Genomic DNA, 24916 nt, shown 5'->3' with positions numbered 1-24916 from the left:
CAGCTCTTTGATGAGGCGACAGCCAGGCGTTTCCCATCATGCCTTGGGTCATGCAGTCGGTGGAGAGCAACTGCGGTGCCTGGCTTTAAAAACTGCGGCCGCCTCGATCTCGTGAGGTTATCGTTGCCCACATGTGCACAACGTCAGAGCAAATCGGGATCAAGTCGGACACAAATCTAACCGGTGTGCATCGAGCAGTGATCGCCGCAGATCTAGCACATCTCGAACAAGCCTATTGTCTTATTTAGCGTTCGGTTGTACTTAGCTCCACCCTCTCATGTCACTTCTGGTTGCAAAAAACTAAGATGGCGACGGCCAACATGCTGAACTCAAGGCTTCAAAACGGCAGTCCAGAAACCAATGGGTGACGTCCAATGACTACGTCCACTTCTTATATACAGTCTGGGGCGTTTATGTGTGTCAACTAATGCAGAACCACAAAAACATCATGTTCACTAAGTGTTTAATACACACTCATCATTCTTCTTCGGGGTTCTTTTTTTTATCTTACGCGCCGATGAATAAAGAGGGAGGAAGAAATGACTGACTCACTGAAAATTGCTGTCTTGGGCGTGCAAATGCATCCATCCACATACAGCAAATGACATATAGAAAAGCCTGAATTTCACACTCCGCCTTCTATAGAGCAGAATTAGGCTCCATCACAGCTGAATAAGTATGATGGGAAAGGACAGTGAGAGGCTTTCTAGTAATCGTGCATGTCAGGGGAGATTTCTCTCAGGCAGAAAATGTGTACGAGTTAAGAAGAAGGGTGAAGTGCGAATAAACGAGGTAGGCAGGACTTGATGGATTCCAGAGGAGGATGACTGACCACTAATTGAGGAAGAGGCGCCCCTGCTGTGTCTCGCTGCATGTCGCCAAGACAATGGAGGGCAAATTAGGTTTCTTGAAGTCATACGGGAGATATAAGGTGTGATGGAGTATAATGGAGGCAAATGAAATGAGGTGATTTGGGCTGAAAGATGCGGAGGACACAGCTCCTTAGCGAAACTTGCGAGCGCTGGAGTGTGAAAAGTTATAGGAACTTGGGCATTATGAGCCCAGACAAGTCAAACTCTGTGTCCCTAACTTCTTATCATGGACAATAGAGATGTCAAATCCAACATTACAGGTAAAGTTTGACACGGAGGCCAGTTCCACCAAGTTCACGCAATGTCAACAGTGGTGGCTGAGCCATGAATATGTCATTTAATGTGTGTGTGTGTGTGTGTGTGTGTGTGTGCATATTAAAATCAAGTCACGTTAAGTACTATAGCCCCAAAATGTCTCCGTGGGGTTTATGGGTTCAAACGGCAACAGATCCTGACCCACACAAGAAAAACTCCCCAAAGACACACAGAGAAAACAAAAACTTGTCACATGAAGGGGGGAAAGGTGGAGAGAAACTCCCAAACCACACAGCTGAGGCAGCAATACAGTAGGTGGGAAAATGGCAATTATGGAAAAATGACAGTTTAGACAATAAGGAGAAATACAAAGTGCAAAGCTATTATAATCCAACAATAGGATGCTAATAGATCAAATACCAATGTAGTAAATCACTGCAAGAAATTCATAGAATTAAGTTTAAGTTTATGCCTTGCAAAAACTTTTGCAGATATGAAAATGTTTCTAATCTTCCACAGCTATGGTAAAGGTTTGGTTAGATTTAGGCACAAATGCTATAGATTAATCCAATTTAAAGTCTTACACCGACTCTAAAACTGAACTTAGTAGGATATTTGAATCAATTTCTCCCATGTGTGACAAATGTAGTATTGCCAAAGGATCACTGTCACACTTATTCTGGCATTGTCTAGTATTGAGTCATTTCTGGTATGACATATTTAATTGGTTTTCCAAATAATGAGAAATAAACATTCAGCCAGACTGTAATTTGGCAATATGTGGCTGCTCTGACAGGACGACGGCCCTCCCTTCTCATCAAAAGCAGACTCTCAAGGCTCTCTCTCTCAAGAAAGGCAGGCATGATTGCAGCTAAAAAAACTAATACTATTAAATTGGAAGTCTCCATTGTCACCGTGTTTCAGGAAGGTGGCTCAACGGAATGCTTTCTATTGCTAAGATGAAACGGATTTGCTTTAGCTTTATATTTAAGTTAGATAGACATTATATTAAAATTGTAGACTACCTATCAGCCCTGGTAACGTGTCTCACATTGTCCCACACAAACATACTCTTTGTCCCACATTGGGTTTGTTTGGATCCTGTCACCGTTGTTAGTATGACGGAGTATCAGGGCCACATTGAGGGGGAAAAAGAAATCGGAGATTTCGAGAATAAAGTCATAATATTATGAGAATAAAGTCAGAAGTTTAAGAGATAAAAGTCGTAGTGTTATACGAATAAAGTCATAATATTATAAAGTAATCATTTTACGTGTTATTTTAGAGGGGAAATAGAGCAGCTGTGTGAAAATGAGGAACGTGGAGCATCTTGTGAAGTTATACTTTAGTTTAGGTTTCACAAATAACTTCTTGTATGACTTTATTTTCATTAAATCACAACTTTTTTTGCCTAATATTATGACTTTATTCTCGAAATCTTCATTTTTTTACCCTCAATGTGGCCCTAATACTCCGTCGTAAGTTAGCATACATACATGCATACATAAAAATAAATTTGGCAAGCAATAGACCAAAACAATAATGTCTAAATAGACTGTACATGCAAATAAAATATACATAAATTGGGGGGGGAAATGTGTGCAGGATGTGTTTATATAGACTGAGTCTGACTATGAAAGTTCTCTTCTTTAGTGACTTAGGTTGCGTCCAAAATCCCACATTAACATGCTATTTAGTACGTTTAAACAGTATGTGAGATTTTTTAGCGTGTGCGAAACCTTAGTATAAAACCAATAGGATAGTACACAGAACATTCTGACACGCACCTTGTATCCCTCAGATCCCAAAGTGCTTTGCTGAACAATAAATCCTCTCTGAATCATCTGAGACATCAGATGCTGTCTGCGCTCTAAACCCTATTACCTGTTGTTAGTTGCTTCCATTTATTTGAGAGTTCAGTTAGTTTAGTTTGTTCCAAAACATCACATACTAGAGACCTTCTTGCGATGGGATCACACCAGCCGGACTTCATTTCGATCTCAACTACACACCTGCAAAGTTACGTGACAACATCTTGCTCGGTTGTGATGTCAGTAGGTGTCTGCAGGACCACATTTTGCCATGATAACACACCACAAACACACACACATAGACTCACAAGGTGAAAACAATAGCAGCCACATGCTGTCGCGGCTGATAATTATTGTCAATATGTAGAAGCAGTGAAGCAGCATTTTACAGAGAAATCAACCAAAGACACAAGTTTGTCTATGCAATAACATCCATGCTGTTGTACTGCAACACAACACTGGTTATCAGCCTGAGATAGACGTATTTGAACTATGCCTTCAGGGGACATCATGATTATAATAAAGATAGTCATAAAGAAAGACAGTGAGAGACAGAAAACCTCACTAAAACACATAATACCCATCTGCGCTTATTGCTCTAGTGTGCTTGTGTGTGTGTGTTTGAATGCTCAGCAGTAATGGTATACACAGCATGCAAAAGGATCAAGTATATTTTCATGGTGTAGAGCAGGACAAAGCCATTACAGTAATCAGTCTGTGTTGAGTGGAATTGAAAGAACCAAATGTGCAGGCTTTCATGTTAGTGTTCCACCAGGATTTAAGAGTTGATTGTGTGATTATCTCTGGCCAAATGATGTGTTTTGCAAAAGTTCTACTTGCCATTTTCATCCATTACGCTCTCTCTCGCCTTCTCACAACAAATTGTGATGTATAAAGGACGAAAAAAATTGGGGGGAAAACATCAAAACTTCACAAAAGCACATTGGGCATTACCCATGACTGCTTTGCAAAAAAAGCCAAAGATGGAAAGCTTGGGGAGGAATCATAAGAACAGAAATCCAATGACAGATATCAAATAAGAAATGTTAGGATATGGTCACACTGCAGGTAAAAGTGGTCCAAATCAGACGTTGCTTTTCTCATAAATCAGATCTCAGTGTGTGACGAGTCTGACGACTGAGCGCAACTTTGTCTGGGTCCTGAAAAGCCAGGATTTGTGGCAGAGTTCAGCACAAGGACAGTGAGGTGTTGGACGACATAATTATTTAAAGTGTTAACCAAAGCCAAACACTCAAAAAGACATTATCAGCGTGTGTTTGACAGAAGAGATAATTGGGGCCACATGAGAATGTGGCTGTGATATCAGGGTTAAAGCTCTCTGTGATGAGTTTTTCATTGTTAAATATTATCCATGTTTTTTTTTATCATTGTTGTAGTTGACTTCTTCAGCGTGTTTCAAAGTGTTTAGTTCAACTTATGACATCGGTTATGAATCGGTTATTCTGATGCTGGATCGTTTCCCCAGCTGTAGTGCTTGACAGTAAGTGATGCATTTACTTCTAGCCATGCTAGAGACTGGCTATATACGGTTGGTAATGTTGGACTCAACAACTCTTGCATGGATTTCCATGAAATTTGATATCCATGGTTCCCAGAGGATGGAACCTACTGACTTTTTGCTTTTTAGCTCGCCAAGGTCAGCTCACACAGCACATAATATAAGATGGACAGGTTATTTTAGCATGACGGCTTGTATTTCCAAGTTCACTACTTCACATGCCTGCATATGACCACCCGATTCGAGTGTTATCAGGCCATTAAATAGGAGTTATCGGTCGCTCTAAGCCCCATAGGTGTGGGTCATTATAGGGGCCTACTACGCATACTACATTGTAAAAGTGAAAGCACGTTGTAACACGTTTTAAAACTGAATGTACACAAACAAAAAAGCTTCTTTAGGTTTAGACAGGCTCCTGTCATAATTACTACAGTCGCTAGAGGTCGCTGTCATGTTCTTTTATACCTTCTTTCGGTGATCTACCCATACAGTGTTTATAAGAAGTGGGACCATAATTTACTAAATGAACATCATGCTGTATTGAAGAAGACTAGAAACTAGCGATTGAGACCATAAACTCATGTTTACAATGTTTACTGAGGTAATAAATCAAGTGACAAGTAGACTCATTTTCTCATAGACTTCTATACAATCAGACTTCTTTTTGCAACCAGAGGAGTCGCCCCCTGCTGGCTGTTAGAAAGAATGCAAGTTTAAGGCACTTCCACATTGGCTTCATTTCTCAGACCCCGGAGTCGCCCACTGATAAACCCCACCATGCTACACCAGCAGGCCTTGCTGGGTGATGAAGTAAAAATCCTGAGGTACAGTATCATTGACCTCTTGCCCCCGGAGCTCCTCTTGCTCCAGTAAAGAGCTCTACTCTCACACCTCGCTGGTGTAATCATTAATTTGTGATGAGTCCTGGATGGAGGGAGCGTGTTCAGACACCATTCAGAGCTCCAGGAGAAGACACTCGCTTGGCATTTTATGTGTCAGCTGCTACTAGCACCTGGAAAGGGTCATGTCTTTGGAAAGAAACTTCAATGTACTCTACACCTTTCTTTTTTTTTTAGTTACAGCACATTAATGCTGTACTCTTTTGCAGTAAGAGGAATCGCCCCCTGCTGGCTATTAGAGAGAATGCAGGTATAAGGCACTTCAGCATTGGCTTCACTTTTCAAACCCCGAGATAGCCCATTAGATCTACCATGTGAAAAGATGATAAAACCTACTATTGGGTGTAGAAGGCCTTTCTGGACCCACATCTATGGTGCTTATAGCGACCGATAACGGCTATTTAATGGCCTGACAACACTGTAAAATGCATTACATCGACGTGTTACGCTTCTCGGCTTTTCAATGAGTCACAATGCAAAACATGTTCACACATATGTTGATGCGGACTTGTTACATTTGCGCGGAGTGCTAAGCGTATCTCTCGTAAACAGGCATGAAGTTTCACAGCTATACCAGCAGTATTTAGCTGCTGAGAAAGCCCCCATGAAGCACCGAACCTACACTAATGGATACGTGGCAAGTGGGATCAGCGTCGGATGAACATGACTGTTGCTCAGAATCTGGCTCTTTATGCGTCTGTGTGTGTGTGTGTGTGTGTGTGTGTGTGTGTGTGTGTGTGTGTGTGTAGCAGGTGGCAACTGAATTCACACTTGACGTGTCCCCAGTTGGAGCTCCCAGTATTAATGAAGTTCAGCTGTAACTGTGTTTTTGGACACAGAGGCGGGTGGTTACACCTGTCTTTCCAATGCAGCTTTTATCATTCAATCTGTGCTCATTAGGCTGATCGCTGCAACCAGGGAGGAACAACCAGGACGGCATTTAAACTATGATGGATGCTCAGACGAGTGTGTCTGGGGTTAGATGTCTGGTGTACGATTACAAACTGAAATGAAAATATAACAAAATTTGCGCCATCATTATAAATACATCTGGAAAACAACTGTCATTGCCTCCATCAAAATAATTATTGTAATAAATCACACCACTGTAGCTTCTACAGAGAGACACTAATGTCCTCCAGAATCATACTTTATCACACTTTATTTACTTCTTCAAGTGGGTTATTGCACCAAAGGGGTCCACTCTGACCCACTTACATCTCTGCATGATAATTTTTCATTCCCAACTTTAAGCCGAGTAAGGTTTATTAGTTTATTTTGAGACATTTTAATGTCGTCCATGTTGCTGGGGCTTTTTTTTTTTTTTGGGGTGGGGGCGGTCCAGTTCTGTGTTAAATTATTTGACATGTACACCAGGATCAAAAGCCCTAATGCATCTTATGCACCCTGTGTGTTATGCAAATGGAGGTGTTTTAATGAAGGCACGATGAATAATTCAGGAGTGGTGGTCCACGAGAAATGCACCACAGGAACAAATTCGTAGAAAAAAAAGAATTGGATAAACAAAAAATGACGTTGAAGTATATCTCTCCCTTCCGTTTCATATCCGAGCCCGCTCTTCGCTTGCTTATTAACAAACGTCCGCAAACTGAAATAACCCCTTTGAGTAGTTTGTAAAGCACAGGATGCACTCACTCTGTGTCCACCAGCCTTTTGTACTTTAATAAGACTAAATAAAACTGAATATCAGGCTAAGGTTTCAAACTCAATTTGTCTTTCTTGGGGTGGGTTTGTTTGTACAATACCAGAGTCTGATTACTTCCTGCAAAAGAAAAAAGAAACACACTGTGCTGCACTTTGTGTTCTGACATTTTTTAAAATAGACCGATTGAATTGTTATTAACAAGGATTTTGATGCACTAAAAATAGCATTAAAAACATCAGTGTGGGTGAGCAGGTGGAGTGTTCAAACGTGAACAAATAAGAAAGTCATTTTTGATTATAGCTGTGTGCGAGTCAAGGGGATGCTCACATGGCTCTGTCGCAGGGACTTTCGAGCTGACTTATTGTGTGTTGCGGATTGTGGTTTTGTGCCAAGTTGTTGCTTTGACAGCCCGGGGCTAAGAAAGGAAGGTGAGAATTATTCTCCACCCACACAGCACTTACAAGTCCTCTTATCTAATCCTCCAGCAGTAGTCTCGATGAAATCCTTTTGCTGGATCAAACTAAAAGGGCCTAAAAGGGCCCCGACTGTATTCCTTAATGACACGCGCACCTGAGTCGTTTCAAATCACCATTCATCAAGCTCCATTTTGTTGATGCGAGTGTTGTCATTATCTGAATGACAGCATCATTTCCACCATCTGTAGGCGCTGCCACTCACGTACAGGTAGAGTAATGTGACGCAGTACAAACCGAAACATCCCAGCGTCCACTTTGTCCTGTGCAGATGTCTCGAAAGCGCCCCCCTGGTCTCTGACACAGCCAGGCTGACTTTGTAATCATATTACCGATGCATGTCTCATTAGTTTCTGCCATGGCTGAGTGTCCCTGCCTCATCCTGCTCTACTCATACCCCTCTCTTTCTCTTTCTATTTCTCTTTCACACACACACACACATACACATACACAAACAACCACTCAGTTGCTGGCTGGCATTTGAGAGTGTCTGGGCTTGCATCTAAAGCAGTTTACCAGGGAAATAATAGCCCACTAAAAGGATTCTCTGTATGCAGAATCATCCCATTCCATTTGCATTCTAGTGAGACAAATTTAATTTTAGCAGAAGGTGAATGTAGCGCCATGTTGAGATGACAAAAGGACGCCTCAGACCTGAAATTAGAGAGGAGTTCTTCCGGTTGCTACTGCGACTATAGGAGAACCTTTATTTCACACATTGATGCCATTTATATTTAGTCTAGTGGAATCAATAGAAGGTACAGGGTTAGGAAGATTTAGTGAAAGAGACAAAAACACATTTTAGACTTTCATATGACCGCCTGATCCGACTGTTATCAGGCCATTAAATAGGAGTTAGCGGTCGCTCTAAGCCCCATAGATGTGGGTCATTAGGAGACTACTACGCCTACTACAATGTAAAAGTGAAAGCGAAACTTAAAATGAATGAAATGAGTGAATGATAATGAAATGAATGTACACAAACAAAAAAGCTTCTTTAGGTTTAGGTAACAAAGAAAACATTGCGTTTTGGCTTAAAATAACTATGTTTCAAAAGTGAAACTTAGCACTTGTGATCACAAAGACATGTTGGTTTTTCTTTCATACCTTCTTTCGGTGATCTACCCATACAGTGTATATAAGAAGTGGACATAGTCACCATGACATCACCCATTGGTTTGTAGACTGCCGATTTGAAGCTTCGAGTTTGGCATTTTGTCTCCATGTTGTTTTTTTGCAACCAGAAGTGACTCGAGAAGGTGAAGCTAAGTACAATCGAACGCTGAATAAGACATTTTCAGGCGACCGGTTGCTACTGCGACTATAGGAGAACTTTTATTTCACATATTGATGCCATTTAGATTTATTCTAGTGGATTCAATAGAAGGTACAGGGTTAGGAAGATTTAGTGAAAGAGACAAAAACACATTTTAGACTTCTGTAATAGCAGCCTCTTGAACGCGGGTCTAGACGTTGATGTCTCGCTCGACGGCTGTCTTTTTCTCATTACTCTGCTTTGGCTTTCAATAAAAAAGGTAAGCCCGGGCATTCATCCCACATCCCCTTCAAAAAAAATTCAGACAAAGAGTGAAGGCCACTGGAGGAATATGCAAGATAAAACACCGCCCTTCTGATTGTGAGTCAAGGTCATGAGCCGTCTTTCTGAGCTGATTTTCTTCATCTGCAATGCTGCTGAAGCAGGTTTCAATAAATAGTCAAATAACCTTCAACCTCTCTTCACTACCAACCTCTTAACCCCTCTCTCTGGTAAAGTGCTCAAAGCTCATCCTTGAGATCCTCAATAGGCCCAGCTGACTGACTGTCCCTTTAAGGATGTGGGAGCCGTGACATTGGTTTAACTCGTTATGCGGGTTCTTCTGCAAATGCATTAAACTGTATTCCTTCGGAAAAAAACCAACAACACCAAAGAGAAGAAGGTCTTCCATATAGGAGCATCTCCGCAAACACCTGTCACAGTTCCCCTCTGGGTGAACCCGGCAGTGTTCATTATTGATGAGATCTCCATGGCCGTTGTGCCACCTTCTTCTTGACTGGGTAATAACAGTGTATCTCACATTCTGAGCAAATACAAATCTTCTCTGCATGCTACAGTCTTTGCATGGAGTCCTGTCTTTGCAGCATCTTCAGTTGATGAGACGCTGAGATGGTTACTGGGCTGAACTCACAGCGTGTGTCAGTATGCTATCGATTTCCTCCCACCAGACAATTTCAAGGGTACTTAGTCTAAATATCAGCTCTGATCAAACGGACTGAAGAGGAGTGATCCGCTTTGAGCTCTGATATATGAGTTTGTGTGTGAATGTTCAGCGACAACGTGAGCAAAACACCACACAACAAAACAAGGCTGTTCCATTTAAAGGAATTATATTTGCAGAAATGGAATATAATATTCATAATTATGTTTTCATTAGTGTATAATCACGTTAAACTAAGAATTGTGTTGTCGTTAGCTTAGAATGAGTCCTTCATATCTACATAGGGAGCAGGTCCTCTTCACGGAGTCCGCCATGTTGCTCAAACCAAACACTGGCTCTAGAGAGAGCCTTTCATTCTAATGTTACCTGAAGGCCACTGTAGTGCTTCTGTCTTCTGTTGCTCCTAAAGTAGTTTTTATTATGTTAAGGATGGCCTCCGAGTGAGGCGAACAGCGTTAACACAGTTTTGGAAAGAGAGGAGTGAGCAGAGGGGTACTCGGTTGCAATCTGCAACCACACCACTACTGTAGATGCCGCCAAATTCAACACACTGTCCCTTTAACATGGATCCATAGACTGTATATAAGAAGTGGACGTAGTCACCGTGACATCACCAATTGGTTTGTACACTGCCGTTTTGAAGCCTCAAGTTTGGCATTTTGGCTTTCGCCATCTTGTTTTTTGCAACCAGAAGTGACACGAGATGGTGAAGCTAAGTAAAACCAAACGCTGAATAAGACACTTATAAAACAACTATACAAAAGTTATAATTGACTTTCATGAACTGAAAACACACTTTTAAAGGGTCAAAGTTGTAAGACGAAACACCGTGGTAGTGACCTGTCAATCACAAGGTAGCCCCGCCCTAAAGCATCCCCTGCTTTATGGTCTATCTGACTCTAAATGGGACCATAATTTACTAAATGAACATCATGCTGTATTGAAGAAGACTTGAAACTAGTGATTGAGACCATAAACTCATGTTTACAATGTTTACTGAGGTAATAAATCAAGAGAGAAGTAGGCTCATTTTCTCATAGACTTCTATACAATCAGACTTCTTTTTGCGACCAGAGGAGTCGCCCCCTGCTGGCTGTTAGAAAGAATGCAAGTTCACTTTTCAGACCCCGGAGTTCTGCCCTCTGCACGGACCCAGATGATATAAACGTCCTGACTTTTGCTTGTTCCAAAACGGGGCTATTATAACGTTTATGAAAGGGTCACCTGCACGTCCTCCAAATAGATTTAACGGAGCAAAAAAGCTGCTTGTGTCACACTCGGAGGGTTTGACTAGAGTAATCTTTTGTTGTTGTTTAGAGGTTTTAACGTTCCACGGAGAAAGCAATTTTAGAACGGATGAGGGCGTAATCCCCGACAATACAGGGATTATCTCTTTAAATGACCTTTATCTTGCTGCCATGAGGCATGGAGTGCTTTTCAACTCCACTATCCCAAGTCTGGTTTGATTGCGGCTACACCGCCTATTTATAATCCCGAGGCTATAGACGGACCGTGCAGCTGCGAGGAGGCTGTGTTTACAAAATGGAAGATAAGAGATGTGCAAATAAGTCCGGTGACAGAAGTGAGAGGAGTTGAACAAGGGGAAGCTGAAATAAAGTCAAATAAGCATTGTCTTATGATGGGTTGTCCTTTAAAAAAAGACTGCATCTTCCTGCCTTTGAATGCATGATGAATTTATATGTTTCAGTCGTTCGCTTTTGGTTTGTTTTGGATTTTTGGGACAAACAAATATGGTAAATAAATTAAAAAAAAAAACATTCTTCTGAACCTCTGAGCTTTTGCTTATTGAAAGGCTCAGAAACAATGGAGAGAATCAGAGGGGAAGTTTCAGACGCTCTCACCAAATGATGGATGAGTCGATCGTCTCTCATCTTTGTTATTTGGGATTTCTGCCTCATCAAAGGTGCTATATTTTCACCTCAGAAATTGAAGGGGAGAGACGAACACTGCTTTGTTTCAGATAATTGGAGCCATGGGACCTGGCTCCAATTATCTGAACCAAGTAATGGGAAAGAGATTGACTAAAATGCTATATTTCAGAGCTGCACTTTTCTTCCATATGACCACTTCTGTACTTTTTGGTTTTGAAGTGAAAACTCTCCTTATTGTTGACTATTGTTTTCTCATGTTGTTTACTGAGCGGGAGGATTCTTGCCTTTAATATCTTCAAAGGAACTCATGCGACATGCAATTTGGTTGTTAAAGTTTCTCGGTTTTGCATTTCTATAGACCAAATGTCCTCTTAACTTAAATACCCAATGCAGCCTGCTGTGATTTGACAAAGTTGCACATCTGATGGGCTCTCTTTGGTTTCCAGGAATATTCTTTGTTTTTAAGATCTTAAACTTTTATTAAATCTGTTTAAGTAAGATCGTTGAATTGGACAAATCTCAACTTTATTTTGTCCTTGATGAATATTTCAGCAGCGTGCATTATGCATGTGAGGATCCACTGCATGTATTGCGGAAAAAAAATAGTTTGGGGGTTTGACCTTTGGGAGAATATCGAGCTTAGTTCAGATATGTTTGTACCATTCCGATATCGCTTTGTGCTCAAGTTTGTGAACAAAATTTGCTGTATAATTTTGTAAATAGCAAAGCACCCAGGAATTTATTTTAATATATTCATATTCTATGTTCAGTGGAAGGACATCTCTACTTGTGAAGTGAACTTACCAAATAACTGGCTGCTTTTTAAATGACAGAAAAAGGGAGCAGCAAATAGAGACTGATGAATCGTTGCATTAAATAAAAACTAGGAAGGAGGTAGCCGACATTATTAATTTCCAGATAATAAATAGCCCAGCTGCCTGATGGTTTTAAAGGAATGCAGAGTGATTCATACAGCGATATCCAGCAGAGTAAAAGCACATGATTAAAATTAGTCCAAAACAAATATGAGTATGACAAATTGCTTTAGTATCGACACTTCCTCTTCATTACTGGGGCCTTAAGGTGAAAGCTCACCAATTTAGAGTTTTGAGAAGTTCCTTAAATAAATGTATTCATGAGAGATAAATGCACCAAAACACTCATCACTTTAACCTTCCTGCTAAACAACTTATATATCCTTGCTGTAATTCCCCCAACCGACCGGGGGCATGGTTGGGGGAAGTTGATTAAAAGGGACTGTGTAGGTTCTGGCGGTATCTGGTGCTGAGTTTGTAGACAGCCAAATGAAGCCTCTTCTGACGGTGGCTACGGTGGCCGACGAGAAATTGTGAATGTCCCTCTCCAGAGCGAGCTGTAGGAGGTCATTTGGATCAGAGCCAGTGCGTAGAGTGTGTACGTACGAGGGAAGTGAGTGGTGTAGCAAGAGAGAGAGAGCGGCGGCGGTGAAACATGGTGGAGCAACATGGCGGACTCCGTGAAGATGACCCTCTCCCTATGTAGATATACAGTGAGTGGCAACCCAACAATTCTTATTTTCAGGTGATTATACACCAAAGAAAACATACTTATTGAATACTCAATTCTGATTGGTCAATCACTGCGTTCTATGCGCTGTTATTTCTTTATAACAGACTGTTGCTATGGACGCAGTGTTCTGATATCAGACTGTGCCTACAGATCCCCCTGATTGTTACACACTGTTCCTTTAATGTTGTTCTTACGTTTATAATTTTGTCTCCTGTTTGATGTAAGAAGCAATAAAAAAGTTCCAAAATATGTTTGATGTAATGATATACGAGTTATCATCAGCAGTTTGATTATAAACAAATGATAAACATTCACACGTTTGCATATTAACATTGATATTAAAAATAACATATACTGTAGATAAAATAGACACCCTTTCTGATATTGATTCCACTGTATGATAAATTAATGAACAGGCTGTAGATGCATATACATCTCTACTGTATGTGTTATTCTCATCCAATGTGTAAAAATACACAGTTTACAGACATTTTCTTATATTGTAGGAAATTAAAGCTGCAACGATTAATTGATTGGTGTCAACTATTAAATCAATCACCAAATATTTTGATAATCCATTAATCGGTTTGAGTAATTTTTTAAAGGTCCCATATCATGCTCATTTTCAGGTTCATACTTGTATTTTGTGTTTCTACTAGAACATGTTTACATCATCATTCCTCTTCATCCCCTATGGGACATAAGGCTTCAATGAGCTCTCTCCATTGTATTCGGTCCTTGGCAGCATGTTGGGCCTCTCCCCATGACAGGTTCATCTTGTCCAGCTCCTGTGTCATGTTTACATGCCTTAATATTAAAAAAAACTTTATTTTCCTCCATATATTGTCTGCCTGGATATATCTGTATTCACCCTCTGTCTGAAACGCTCCATTTTAGCACATTTCAATGGAATTGCAACGGAATTGCGTTGCTAGGCAACAGCTTGTTCCATGTTTACTTCCTCTCAGTCTGATGTCACAGGAAATAAACTGGGACACATTTAGAATGTTTACATTTAAAACTGTGAAATGTTGATACAGTTGTGACATCACAAAAGTACAGAAATCCTGACAGCTTGTTTCAAAAGCACAGTTTCTGTATACGCGCTGTGTGTATTTCTCCGTGGACTGAGCGTTTTCGATAATTTCACAGTATTTATATAGGACTTAAACCTGCTTTATAATATAAAAGACATGAAAATCTCACTTTTTACAGTATGGGACCTTTAAGAAAAAAAGCTTCTTAAATGTGAACATTTTCTGGTTTCTTTACTCCTCTATGACAGCAAACTGAATATCTTTGAGTTGTGGACAAAACAAGACATTTTAGGACGTCATCTTGAGCTTTGGAAAACACTGATCAACATTTTTTAGACCAAACAACTGATCGATTAATCGAGAAAATGATCGACAGATTAATCAACAATGAAAATAATCGTTAGTTGCAGCCCTAATAGGAAATAAGTGATGATCTTCTGCCTTTTTGTGAAAGAAGCCAATCAATAGACAAAGCTGAAGATTGTGGTACAAAAACACTTTATTTATTATCATTAATAAAATCTTGAAAAAGTCAAATGATACAGGTCATTCTTCTTACAGTATGTACAAAGACTCACATGGTTTTCACACTGATGTGTATGGTGCTGGTGTATTCTTTCCCTTCCAGTCAATGGGCCAAACTTCTGCACATTTTAGTCATTTTTATCCCCCCCCCCACCCTCCATATTTGGCTATTGAAGCTATATTTAATGCCAGGGAAGCTGAATTTAAAAAGTATCTTGAAAGGATTTGAAGTAGAGCGTCTCAACCGGAGCCTGGCTTTATGCAGTGACTGGTCTGGGTCCACTGGGCTCGCTAAACGAGCCTGTGTGCTTGGGTCCCGAATATTCTCCGATAAATGAGCCGTCCTCGCTGAATTCCCCTTCGCCGTCGGCGTAGTCGCCCAGGCTGTCTCTGCTGACGCTGTCCCCCAACGCCTCATCGCCATTCAGGGAGCCGCTGCCCTTTAGCGGCTTCTCCTCGCTGTCACTGACATCATCAACAACAAAAGAGAGGGATGGTCAGGGTCAGGGGTAGGAGGGCGTACGTTCAACACTAAGAGAGCTGACACACAATCACACATATAACCACACACTGAATACACCAGCATACAGAACATATAGACTATTAAATGCTCGGCTGCACTAACACACAAACACGCTCCCAGCCACAAAGCGAGTTCTTATATAGTTCCAATACATCACTACGGGTGGTAGGCAGGGGTGGATGCAGCGGCGGCACAGCAGGAAAAAAAGAGAGCACAAGGGAGGCGGGGAGGGCTTACTACAATCACTTCACTAATTGCTAATTGCCAAGGCTTCAAGACCAAAGGCAATTTCAAATCTCTTTAGAACCAGCGATGGAAATTGCCAGTGAGAAAGAAGATGAGTGGGAGGTGTGTGTGTGTGTGTGTGTGTGTGTGTGAGGAGGGGGGAGGCTGAGATTGAGAAAGGGGGGGGAAGAGGTGGGGCATATGCAATCCCAGACAAACAGCCTGTCATTCCTGGTATTCCCGAGGGGCCCACACGCGGGCCGAGGAGATTAGATGCCAATTTAAGGCTGGGCAACTGGCCAACTCGCAGGTGTCTCACTACAAGACGCAGGGTCACCTCAAAACACTGAGGGTATTTTTCTTTTCTAATTCCCTAAACCATCCATGTTTGGTAACACACCCCTCTCTCTCTCTCGTTCCTTTAGGTTTAGTATTCATAACACACAGCGTCTGCGTTCAGAGACGACGCCCTGGTTTTCTGCTATATGATAGCGCCATTTGAGGCCTACTGTAGTTGACACCTCTGTCAAGTACACGTGCGACATTTTGAGCAGCGTTTTTAAAGCGGAGACAAGCCAAGATTACAAATCGGGTCTCCTTCACAGAGGGTTTTTCTTTTTTTTAATAACCTATCTTATCTGTCCTATTTCACACGAGGCCGTTTACCATGCAAGCCACATAAGGTCCGCATTTCAACTCTTATCAAACCTTCTTTCTCTGACGACTCCAGAGCGCCGAAGATAAAGTGCCTCTTATCTGAGAGCGGTGGAATGCCATAGCGGCCGCCGCCGCAGCCCGCCCATACTGACTTTGAATACGGTGATAAAACGGGACCGCTGAGCCCCGGCTCTCGTTCAGGACCTTGGTCGGGATCCAGCTCAGTCTCAGCTGTTCTTTAAGCCTCACAAACAGAGCGAGAGAGAGAGAGATGGAGGCACATCACCAGGCACAAGGTAATTAAATTTGTCTTGCCGTTGACCCATGCTGACTTGGTTTGGGGGCAGCACAGAGACGTCAGGTGGAAAGAGGATTTTGTTTTTTTTCCACCTGAAGTTGTATTTATTTTACTTTTAAAGGTGTCTGCAGGAAAACTTCTCCACATCTGTTGCCGTCTCCTTATTTGCACATGAAAATGAAGATGAGAAAAAAAGGAGCAGGGGGTAAAAAAAAAAAAAATTACAAATTGCCTCACACTGCTGGCTAACAGCCCACTCCGGCTATGACACCTGCTGTTCTTGCAGTGGACAGCGGGGCGAGGCGGGCAGCAGAGAGGGTCCGGCTCCAGAGAGAAGTCGTCTGAAGCGTAATTACCACTTGTCAGCTCCCCCGACACGTGGCATACCAGTGGGTGGTCTATCGCCGTCAGAGATTCAAAGGGCACGAGAGAGCCCTGAATCCAGCTCTAAAGCCGGGAAAACAACATCATAGTACGGCTAAGGGCACTCTGGGGGGGGGGGGGGGGGGGGGGGCAGCCTCATGAAACCAACCATGAGAGGCATTCTGAGCTGCAGCCAAACATCTGCATCAACTCACAAACTCATATTAGCATTGCTTCTGCCTTATGTGCTCCTACGTGAACTTTGTGTCAGAGCTCAATAAAGAGCACAATATCTATTAACCCTCTGAGACCCCTCTGAGGGTGGTCCACGGTGTCTTTAGGGGGAGATAGCAGGTCAACAGTAGATGTCACATAGAAGTGGTGTACATCATCTGAAAGCTGGGAACCTGAAGATTCATTTGATATACAGCTCAGCACTGAGTGTCAAGTTGTCCGAGTCATAAATCAGAATAAACATGAATTAATTAATTAAAATAAATAGTGAAAGTGTATACGGGTTTAGAACATTATGATAGAAGTACATGATGGTCATCTCCATGCTCTATTATGTCTCATAAGTTGTTTCAGCAATTTTTGGGTTGATACCATTTGTTACACAGATTTAGAGCTAAATTTAGCTATTTTTTATCACTTGAGAATTGATAAAAGTGATCAATAATCCCTCCACAATACAACGATTAAGTCACCAAGACCTTGAGGAACACCATAGAAAAAGCCATGCTGTGATTTGGGATCAAAAACATTTGACATTTCTGCAAGAATTGCATTTTTCGGAGATTGGATGGCGAGCACTTCTGTTGTGTAAACTGCTCAGAAACCCCCTTATTGTCAATCTACCTAGGTAAACCATCCATCCTCTGAATGCTCTAGGTCTCTAGTCTGATCCATCCATCCTCTGAATGCTCTAGGTCTCTAGTTTGATCCATCCATCCTCTGAATGCTCTAGGTCTCTAGTTTGATCCATCCATCCTCTGAATGCTCTAGGTCTCTAGTTTGATCCATCCATCCTCTGAATGCTCTAGGTCTCTAGTTTGATCCATACATCCTCTGAATGCTCTAGGTCTCTAGTTTGATCCATACATCCTCTGAATGCTCTAGGTCTCTAGTCTGATCCATCCATCCTCTGAATGCTCTAGGTCTCTAGTTTGATCCATCCATCCTCTGAATGCTCTAGGTCTCTAGTTTGATCCATCCATCCTCTGAATGCTCTAGGTCTCTAGTTTGTGTCTGTAAAGTTTCATGAGGCTGTGATTATCCTAGAGGTCACAACAGGTCATTTTATACAGTGAGGTCAAGTTTTAAAAAATTGTCTCACTACAATGAAATGGCTACTTCGCACCAAAACTTAACTTCAGAGCGTTATTTAACCTCTTTCCCAACAAGCTAGCATGACAACGGTTACCAATGGATGCATTCAGTTTTCTAGTTTCATATAAGAGCTGTACCTTCACTCTAACTCTAAAACTGAACCTGCTACAGCCTCTGAAAGACAGTAAAGTCAGATAAGATCAGACAGACAGTGATCTCACGTAACACAAAATAATCGTGACACTGAATGTTGATGTGTGATCATATTGAATCATCGTCTTCCATCAGTGTTAAACCTCACAGAAAACAACACTTAAAGTGTGTCTGAAAGCCACCTCAGCATCTGCACAGCAATCATTGAGTCTGTGGTATTGATCAACAACCCTCTCCGTTCACACAAATATAGTCATCTGAAGCTACGGGACAGTAAAACAACTTACTTACTACATCTTTAATCTCTGAACAGGGCTTTGTAGACGATGCATTCTTTCCTGTTCAACTGAATTATAGTCTTGGCGAGAATCACAGGAAGGCAATTGGCACACAGCGGTGAGTAATCATGTTCTGAATAATACGATGACGAGCAGAATCAAAGTGGACGGAAGAGGCTATTTTAGGTGATTTTATGTTGCGTGTGCACAAACAAACACGCCTTTGTCACACAGTCGCTGCTGCGCTGACAAGCAAAACAGGATTCAGCCCATTTCCCTAAACTGTCACCGTCGCAGCTAAACAATGCAAACAATGGAAATTCAACAGCTATTATAAAGTACAACAGCTGTCTGCTTCGGGCTTTAAGGCTCGTTTTCCGCCCATTTGCTGTGCTTAGTTTATGCCTGTTTCATTGAATGTAAGACGTTCTCCGTCAGGAATTAACTGTACATCTATAGAATCAATCTGCGTGTCTGCAGTGGAAGCTTCTAAAGCAATTAATTGAAGATATTCCACAGCATGCACCATAATTCACAAGGTGAATGAGGGTTTAAAGGTAAATCTGACACCAGGTGGGCAGAGGAACTACAGCAACAGACAGCAGCTCTTCGTGTTTCATTGAAATCCAGGCTCATCTTTCTACATTAGAGGTGCTTAAAACTAAACCTTAATGTGTTTGACACATGTATACGAAACCATGTATTGGCATGCTTTCTTTTTGGTTTATCTTGCCTTCAATCCTTCAATCATTCTGTGTATGCAAGCGAGTCATCAGGAAGTTCATTCATTCCTTTGGGAACCTTATTGATCTCTGCATTTTGAAAATACGTTGAAAGTTTGCATTGCATTGCATGCATTTCCTTGCGTTGATCCATATACTTCAGTATCACTCTCAGACTAATGTGTTGTCACGGTTGCTTAGCATCAGGGTCACTTCCGCCAACACGGCACAGGTTACAGATACAAAGAAACACAGCTAGTGAGCTAAAACAAGGGACAAAATGGAGACATTTAAGGTTAACTTCTATGGAGGAGTGGATTGAGCTACAGGAAAACAATTTGCCGGCTGAACGACATGCAGCGCTACTTGAAGAGGAGGCTCCACAATGTTGACCAGCAATATGCAAGCAAGCAGGAATGCAGCAGAAACACACTAACCACTGCCTCCGCAGCACTACCATACAGAAACTATCTGATGCAGGACTTGATTATAGACTGTATATAAGAAGTGGACGTAGTCGCCGTGTCCCAAGTTGCTCAAATTTGGCAATTAGGCCGTCGCCATCTTGGTTATTTGCAACCAAAAGTGACTTGAGAGGGTGGAGCTACGTACAAATCAAACGCTGAATAAGACATTTTTAGGTGACCAAAATGTTACAATTAACTTTGATGATGATTGCTGATGAACGCAAGGTAGCCCCGCCCTAAAGCATCCCCTGCTTTATGGTCTATTTGACTCTAAATGGGACCATAATTTACTAAATGAACATCATGCTGTATTGAAGAAGACTTGAAACTAGCGATTGAGACCATAAACTCATGTTTACAATGTTTACTGAGGTAATAAATCAAGTGAGAAGTAGGCTCATTTTCTCATAGACTTCTATACAATCAGACTTCTTTTAGCAACCAGAGGAGTCGCCCCCTGCTGGATATTAGAAATAATGCAAGTTTAAGGCACTTCTTTATCGGCTTTACTCCCCAGAACCAGAGATTGCCGCCTGGTTTTGACACCAGAGAGAAATTATGGCCGTAAGTGGCCACAAGTGTGAAACCTCTCTCTCCACCAGAGCTTCACCTCACAAAAAAAAGGCCAGCCTGGTACCAGCAGTTATCAAAGTCATCCTACTGATGCTGAACAGTTTCTCAGTGGTTGCACAATAAATGGCAACATATACAAATAATCTAAATAAAGAGCCAAATAATTAAATCAATATAACGCTAGCATGTGATGAAAAAGACATAAAAGCTGCTAGTGTACAATCCATAGCAACCACCTCCGTATGTGCAGGCAGGAGGGACGATTTCATTGTGAACATTATTATTTTTTAATAAAAAAACTATTTTAAATTGGAATGTGTCTATAGCTTTCATAACTGTGAAATAATCAAAACATACCACAGGCTGTCGTGAGCTATATATACAGTATATGCATGCACACACAAACACATAAAACAAGCTACTGGTGCCTACAGGATCAAGCTAACACACACACACACACACACACACACACAGATCAGAATCTGACTACAAAATAAAAGCACATAATTCACAAGCACATGTTTTTGTTGCTCACTACTCTTAACTACACCGTACGATTACCTAGCCCAGTAAATGACGAGAACAATGGCTTGTCGGCTGATCCTCGTAAAGCTCGTGAATGCACTCACGTTTGCTTTTTGGCGACGGGAGAGAAAAACATTACAGTGACACAAATGACAAATGAGCCAGAAAATATTTAACATATGGTTGTTAGATTAATATTGTCTACAACACAAACGCATTTCAAGGAGACTGAAAATGTCATTTCCTCAGCACACTTTTGGCGCCGTGGCTGTCCTCCTGCAGAGCGGCGGTTCAGCTCACCTGTATTCACAGAAGGTGTCATCATTCATTCCTTGTGACTCCACGTCAGGGTGGAGGTCCTCCTTCTCTTTCACTGCGGGGACATTTCAGCACCGTCGTTAGAGAGCAGCACTTTCATCCACAGATGTAATGACATATTACTTGTACAGTTGGGACACCACATCATTTGTAATGCCTCAAATTCAAATAACTATAAAGGATGGTGTCTTTAACTCAAACAGCATCTGCCTTTTGTTAGTTTTAATCAGCCTCAGGGATTTTCTGTCAGACGATTCTTGCAAACTCAACATTAATGCTTAAGTAAGTGTACAGGAATGATCTGAACTTTTACATCACTTGAGTGCATATAGGAGTTTCAAAAATCAAAACCAAAAAAGCTTTTGAGACCAACTAAATGTGTGTAAACATCCCATCAAGTCTGCACACTGAAAGCCTCTCTTGTGTTTGTCCTCCCAAAGTGCTACACAGCAGCTCTTTGTGTAAATATGCTCTAAAAAATACCAGTTGCTTTCAAGAGAGACAAAAGAGGGGTTTCATGAAAAGAGCTGGATGGGCAAAAAAAGGGGGGAATCCAAAGGAGCTGATGAAATATTCAGTGCTTCATGTCAAAATCTACTGCAGGCAAAGAGGTGGAGTGGTGGGGGAGAAGGCGGTTAAAGCAGGTTGAGAGGAGGGGAAACTGAGCGAGGGGATGCTTTGCAGGTATAGGCACCATTGTGAGACTGAATTTGGCTCTGATACAGCACAGCGACAAAGGTGCAGGGGGAAGAGCCAGGAAGGTCTGCACAGGTGAGGAGGTGGAGGAGGTGTGGAACAAAGCCAGCTGGTGCTCACTCGTCTGGCTTGACAAGGTGTGGAATCAGAGGTGCCGAGCAGAACTAACAGGGCCACACAAATGATTTCACAATGCAGCACGCATCTTGTGGACAGTTCATTTGGGGTTACATTGGGCTTGGCATGGTTAGCATTAGTAGTTGTCCAACATGCATGCATGACGCATTTCCAAACGGGGTGGGGAGGTCAGGGTTGAAGCCCACATTTTCATCCTTTCAGGAGGTCAACCAAAATTGTATTCAAAGCATCTCTTTGTAAAACTGATGATGTTTAAAGATTTTAGAGATAATTAAAGCTACGAGGAACTTGAATTTTGTGTTGATTTTGGCGGTCCCTGTAGACAAAGGCGTTTCCGAGCACCAGAGTCCCTTTAGAAAACCTCTTGTTTTACTGCAGGAGGGTCTGGCAGTCTGCCCAGCGCCGTCCTGGTTCTGGTTCCCCCCTGCCTCCCTTCCCTCCAGCGGGCCCAGCACTACGGCCTCCAGCGGAGCAGCGAGGCGGAGCAGCGAGGCGGAGCAGCGAGGCGGAGCAGCGATGCGGAGCAGCGAGGCGGAGTAGCGATGCGGAGTAGCGATGCGGAGCAGCGAGGCGGAGTAGCGAGGCGGAGCAGCGAGGCGAGAAGCTCCGCTCCTGCCTGGAGAAGACGCTGCTGTTGGGCAGAATCCCACCCGGTGGCACCGATGACACAGCACAGTCTCACGGCAGTTTGTGAAATAGTCATAGACACCAATTTCCCTTTTATTTCGGGACGCTCAGCATGACTTTCAACAACGTATTTTTCGCGTGTTTTCCTACACGCAACAAAACAACTTTGTTAAGTTTAGGAAAATATTGCGGTTTGGGTTTAAATAACACCGGAAGTGGCGTAACTTAAGTATGGAAGTTACATAGTAAATTAACTTTGACATCTGGTTTCACATAGGACACAAACACCGGTCTCATTGGTGAAAATCAGGTGTTTTTTGACCAACTCATCCACCCCGACCTCCTCCCTATGCGCCTCTATATATAGTTACCGGTACACAATTACGTGGATTACATATGATTTGATTTAGTGCTGACCAAGTTCCTCATAGTAACTTTAAATTGCTTATAACCAAGTCAGACTGATATCTCCTACATGTACTGTACATTTCATGAGTTGAATTTTGGTTCACTTCCTGAAGCGAGACGACAAGGTGACCCAACCCTGGTCAAAGACTAACTGACCTTTATCCATGGAGAACGTGACGTGTCGCTGGGTCGGCGGCGGCGTACCTGCATACTTGCCGCCTTTGTTTTTCCGCACGTAGCAGGCCATGAGTGCGATAAGGGTGAGGAGCGCCACGGCACACATGGTCCCGATGACCCAGCCCTGGGTCGAAGAGTTGCTCCCGTGACCTAAAGCATCTGCGAACAAAAAAACAGCAAAGAGATGCAGAGCTCAAGAATCTACTTTGCACGTTGGTCTGTTTGAGTATGACAGTCCCCTCAAGCGCTCCTCACACAACTTTATCTTTGACTGGAAACAGAAAAAAACATGATGGATTCTAGTTTGAGAGGATGTTCTCACGTCGTATTTGACTCGCATTCCCTTCAGCTATAACACTCTGTCTCTTCTGAGAGAATAGTAGATAGGAAAAAAAACAAATGCACAGAGATGCAGGAAAAACAAATAAACTCACACATTCAACACAGTCAATATCAATTTTTATGGCAGGTTAGAGCTCAAATCACTAAACTCTACTCTATTGACCGCGTGACGCCTTCACCCTCCTCTCACCTTTGACTCGAGTCTGGAAAACGTCTTCGAAAATGCTAGCGCTATCGAGCAGCCTCTTGGCCATGAGGCGCACGGTGTACACCGTCCCAGGTTTGAGACCGTCAATTACGTGGAAACTTCGAGAAGCGTTTATAGCCTCTGAAATCCGCCAGTTACCATCACCTACACAGCCAAGCACAAGAAGTGCACAAGCAGCAAGTCTGTATTAGCATCATAAAGAAAAGATAGGAAGAGCTATTGCCAAGTAATAAATAGTACTGAAATGTTGTACTAAATATAACTTTAAATACATCACAACACATGTTGAGGCAATCATGGAAATGATGGAAGTAGCCATGGTTTATAATGTATTTTTAGATGTTTATATAAAACCTTCCCAGTTGCACCTACACATGATGCCACCTAAAACTCCTATCAATGTTTGGAAAGGCGGGGACAGGGAAAGTAGCTTACGGTTATTCATATAAGCCACATAAAGCTCCGAGTCCTGCTGCTCTTCTCCGGCAGTCCAGCTGATTTTGGCAAAGGTGTCACTCACATAAGAGCTTATGTTCAACAGGGCTGGAACTGATAAAGAGAGAAGAAATAGGAGGAGGAGGGAAAATAAGTAGGAAAGAGGGAAACACAAGACAGGCAGAGAGAAAAGGAGAAAAGGAGGCAGGAAAAGAGGATTAGCGGAGGCAAATAGGTTCCCCTGCAGCTTGAGAACAGTGCAGCAAGCAGAAACCCTTCAAGACGACAGTTCAAAAGGCAACGCCGGGCCCCAGACTTAATTGAGCGGAGCTGGATTTTGGCTCGTGAAGGGGTAGATATAGAGATCGTGGGCGGGAGTGACACCTCGTCTTCACTCTCTCTTAAGCAAAGCTGGCATTTCCTGACGCCTCCCCACCATGAGCGAATATCAGAATAGATTGAAACGACGCCATGTCTCGAGTCCCATTGTTAGTTGAAAGTTGACGGTGGTACATAGAAGATGAGATCACAGGGATATCATCGGCTGTGCATGTGTTGAGTGTGAGACGATATATACCTAAAGGAGGATGAGTAGAATTGCCCGGGATAATAGAGGAAAGAGAGCAGTTGTGGTTGGAAATGAAAGAGAAGCCTCAGATGTTAGATTCCTGCTGCAACGCTGTCGGGTCTAATGCTCCATAATGTGCAACAAGCAAGCTCTATAGACTACATGAAGGCGGG

The 24916-nt window shown here is 42.2% G+C and overlaps 2 protein-coding genes and 1 long non-coding RNA gene across 15 annotated transcripts in view; 1 reads left to right on the top strand and 2 right to left on the bottom strand.

Annotated features, from left to right (window-relative positions):
• The window catches only part of cntn3a.1 (contactin 3a, tandem duplicate 1), a 356340-nt gene that overhangs the window by 173252 nt on the left and 158172 nt on the right, over window positions 1–24916 (bottom strand). The gene's annotated exons all lie outside the window — the stretch shown is intronic.
• LOC141773278 (uncharacterized) overlaps window positions 1–24916 on the top strand; it is a 376505-nt gene that overhangs the window by 320857 nt on the left and 30732 nt on the right. The gene's annotated exons all lie outside the window — the stretch shown is intronic.
• Window positions 14670–24916, bottom strand: part of chl1a (cell adhesion molecule L1-like a) — a 72355-nt gene continuing 62108 nt past the window's right edge. For 6 of the 12 annotated variants that reach the window (XM_074645130.1, XM_074645127.1, XM_074645128.1 and 3 more), the window contains 5 exons: window positions 24176–24289; window positions 23723–23884; window positions 23170–23349; window positions 21127–21199; window positions 14670–15178 (listed from right to left, as the gene is read on the bottom strand). In XM_074645130.1, coding sequence (XP_074501231.1) covers window positions 14971–15178; window positions 21127–21199; window positions 23170–23349; window positions 23723–23884; window positions 24176–24289 — 737 coding nt within the window. In that variant the 3' untranslated portion in view covers window positions 14670–14970. Of the gene's footprint in view, window positions 15179–20862; window positions 20936–21126; window positions 21200–23169; window positions 23350–23722; window positions 23885–24175; window positions 24290–24916 lie in introns of all 12 variants that reach the window. The other 6 variants (XM_074645136.1, XM_074645137.1, XM_074645134.1 and 3 more) reach the window with 5 other exon arrangements.

This window comes from Sebastes fasciatus, chromosome 8 (genome assembly GCF_043250625.1).
Source record: "Sebastes fasciatus isolate fSebFas1 chromosome 8, fSebFas1.pri, whole genome shotgun sequence".
NCBI classification, from domain to species: Eukaryota; Metazoa; Chordata; class Actinopteri; order Perciformes; family Sebastidae; genus Sebastes; species Sebastes fasciatus.
This window is presented reverse-complemented; position numbering and strand designations above follow the sequence as displayed.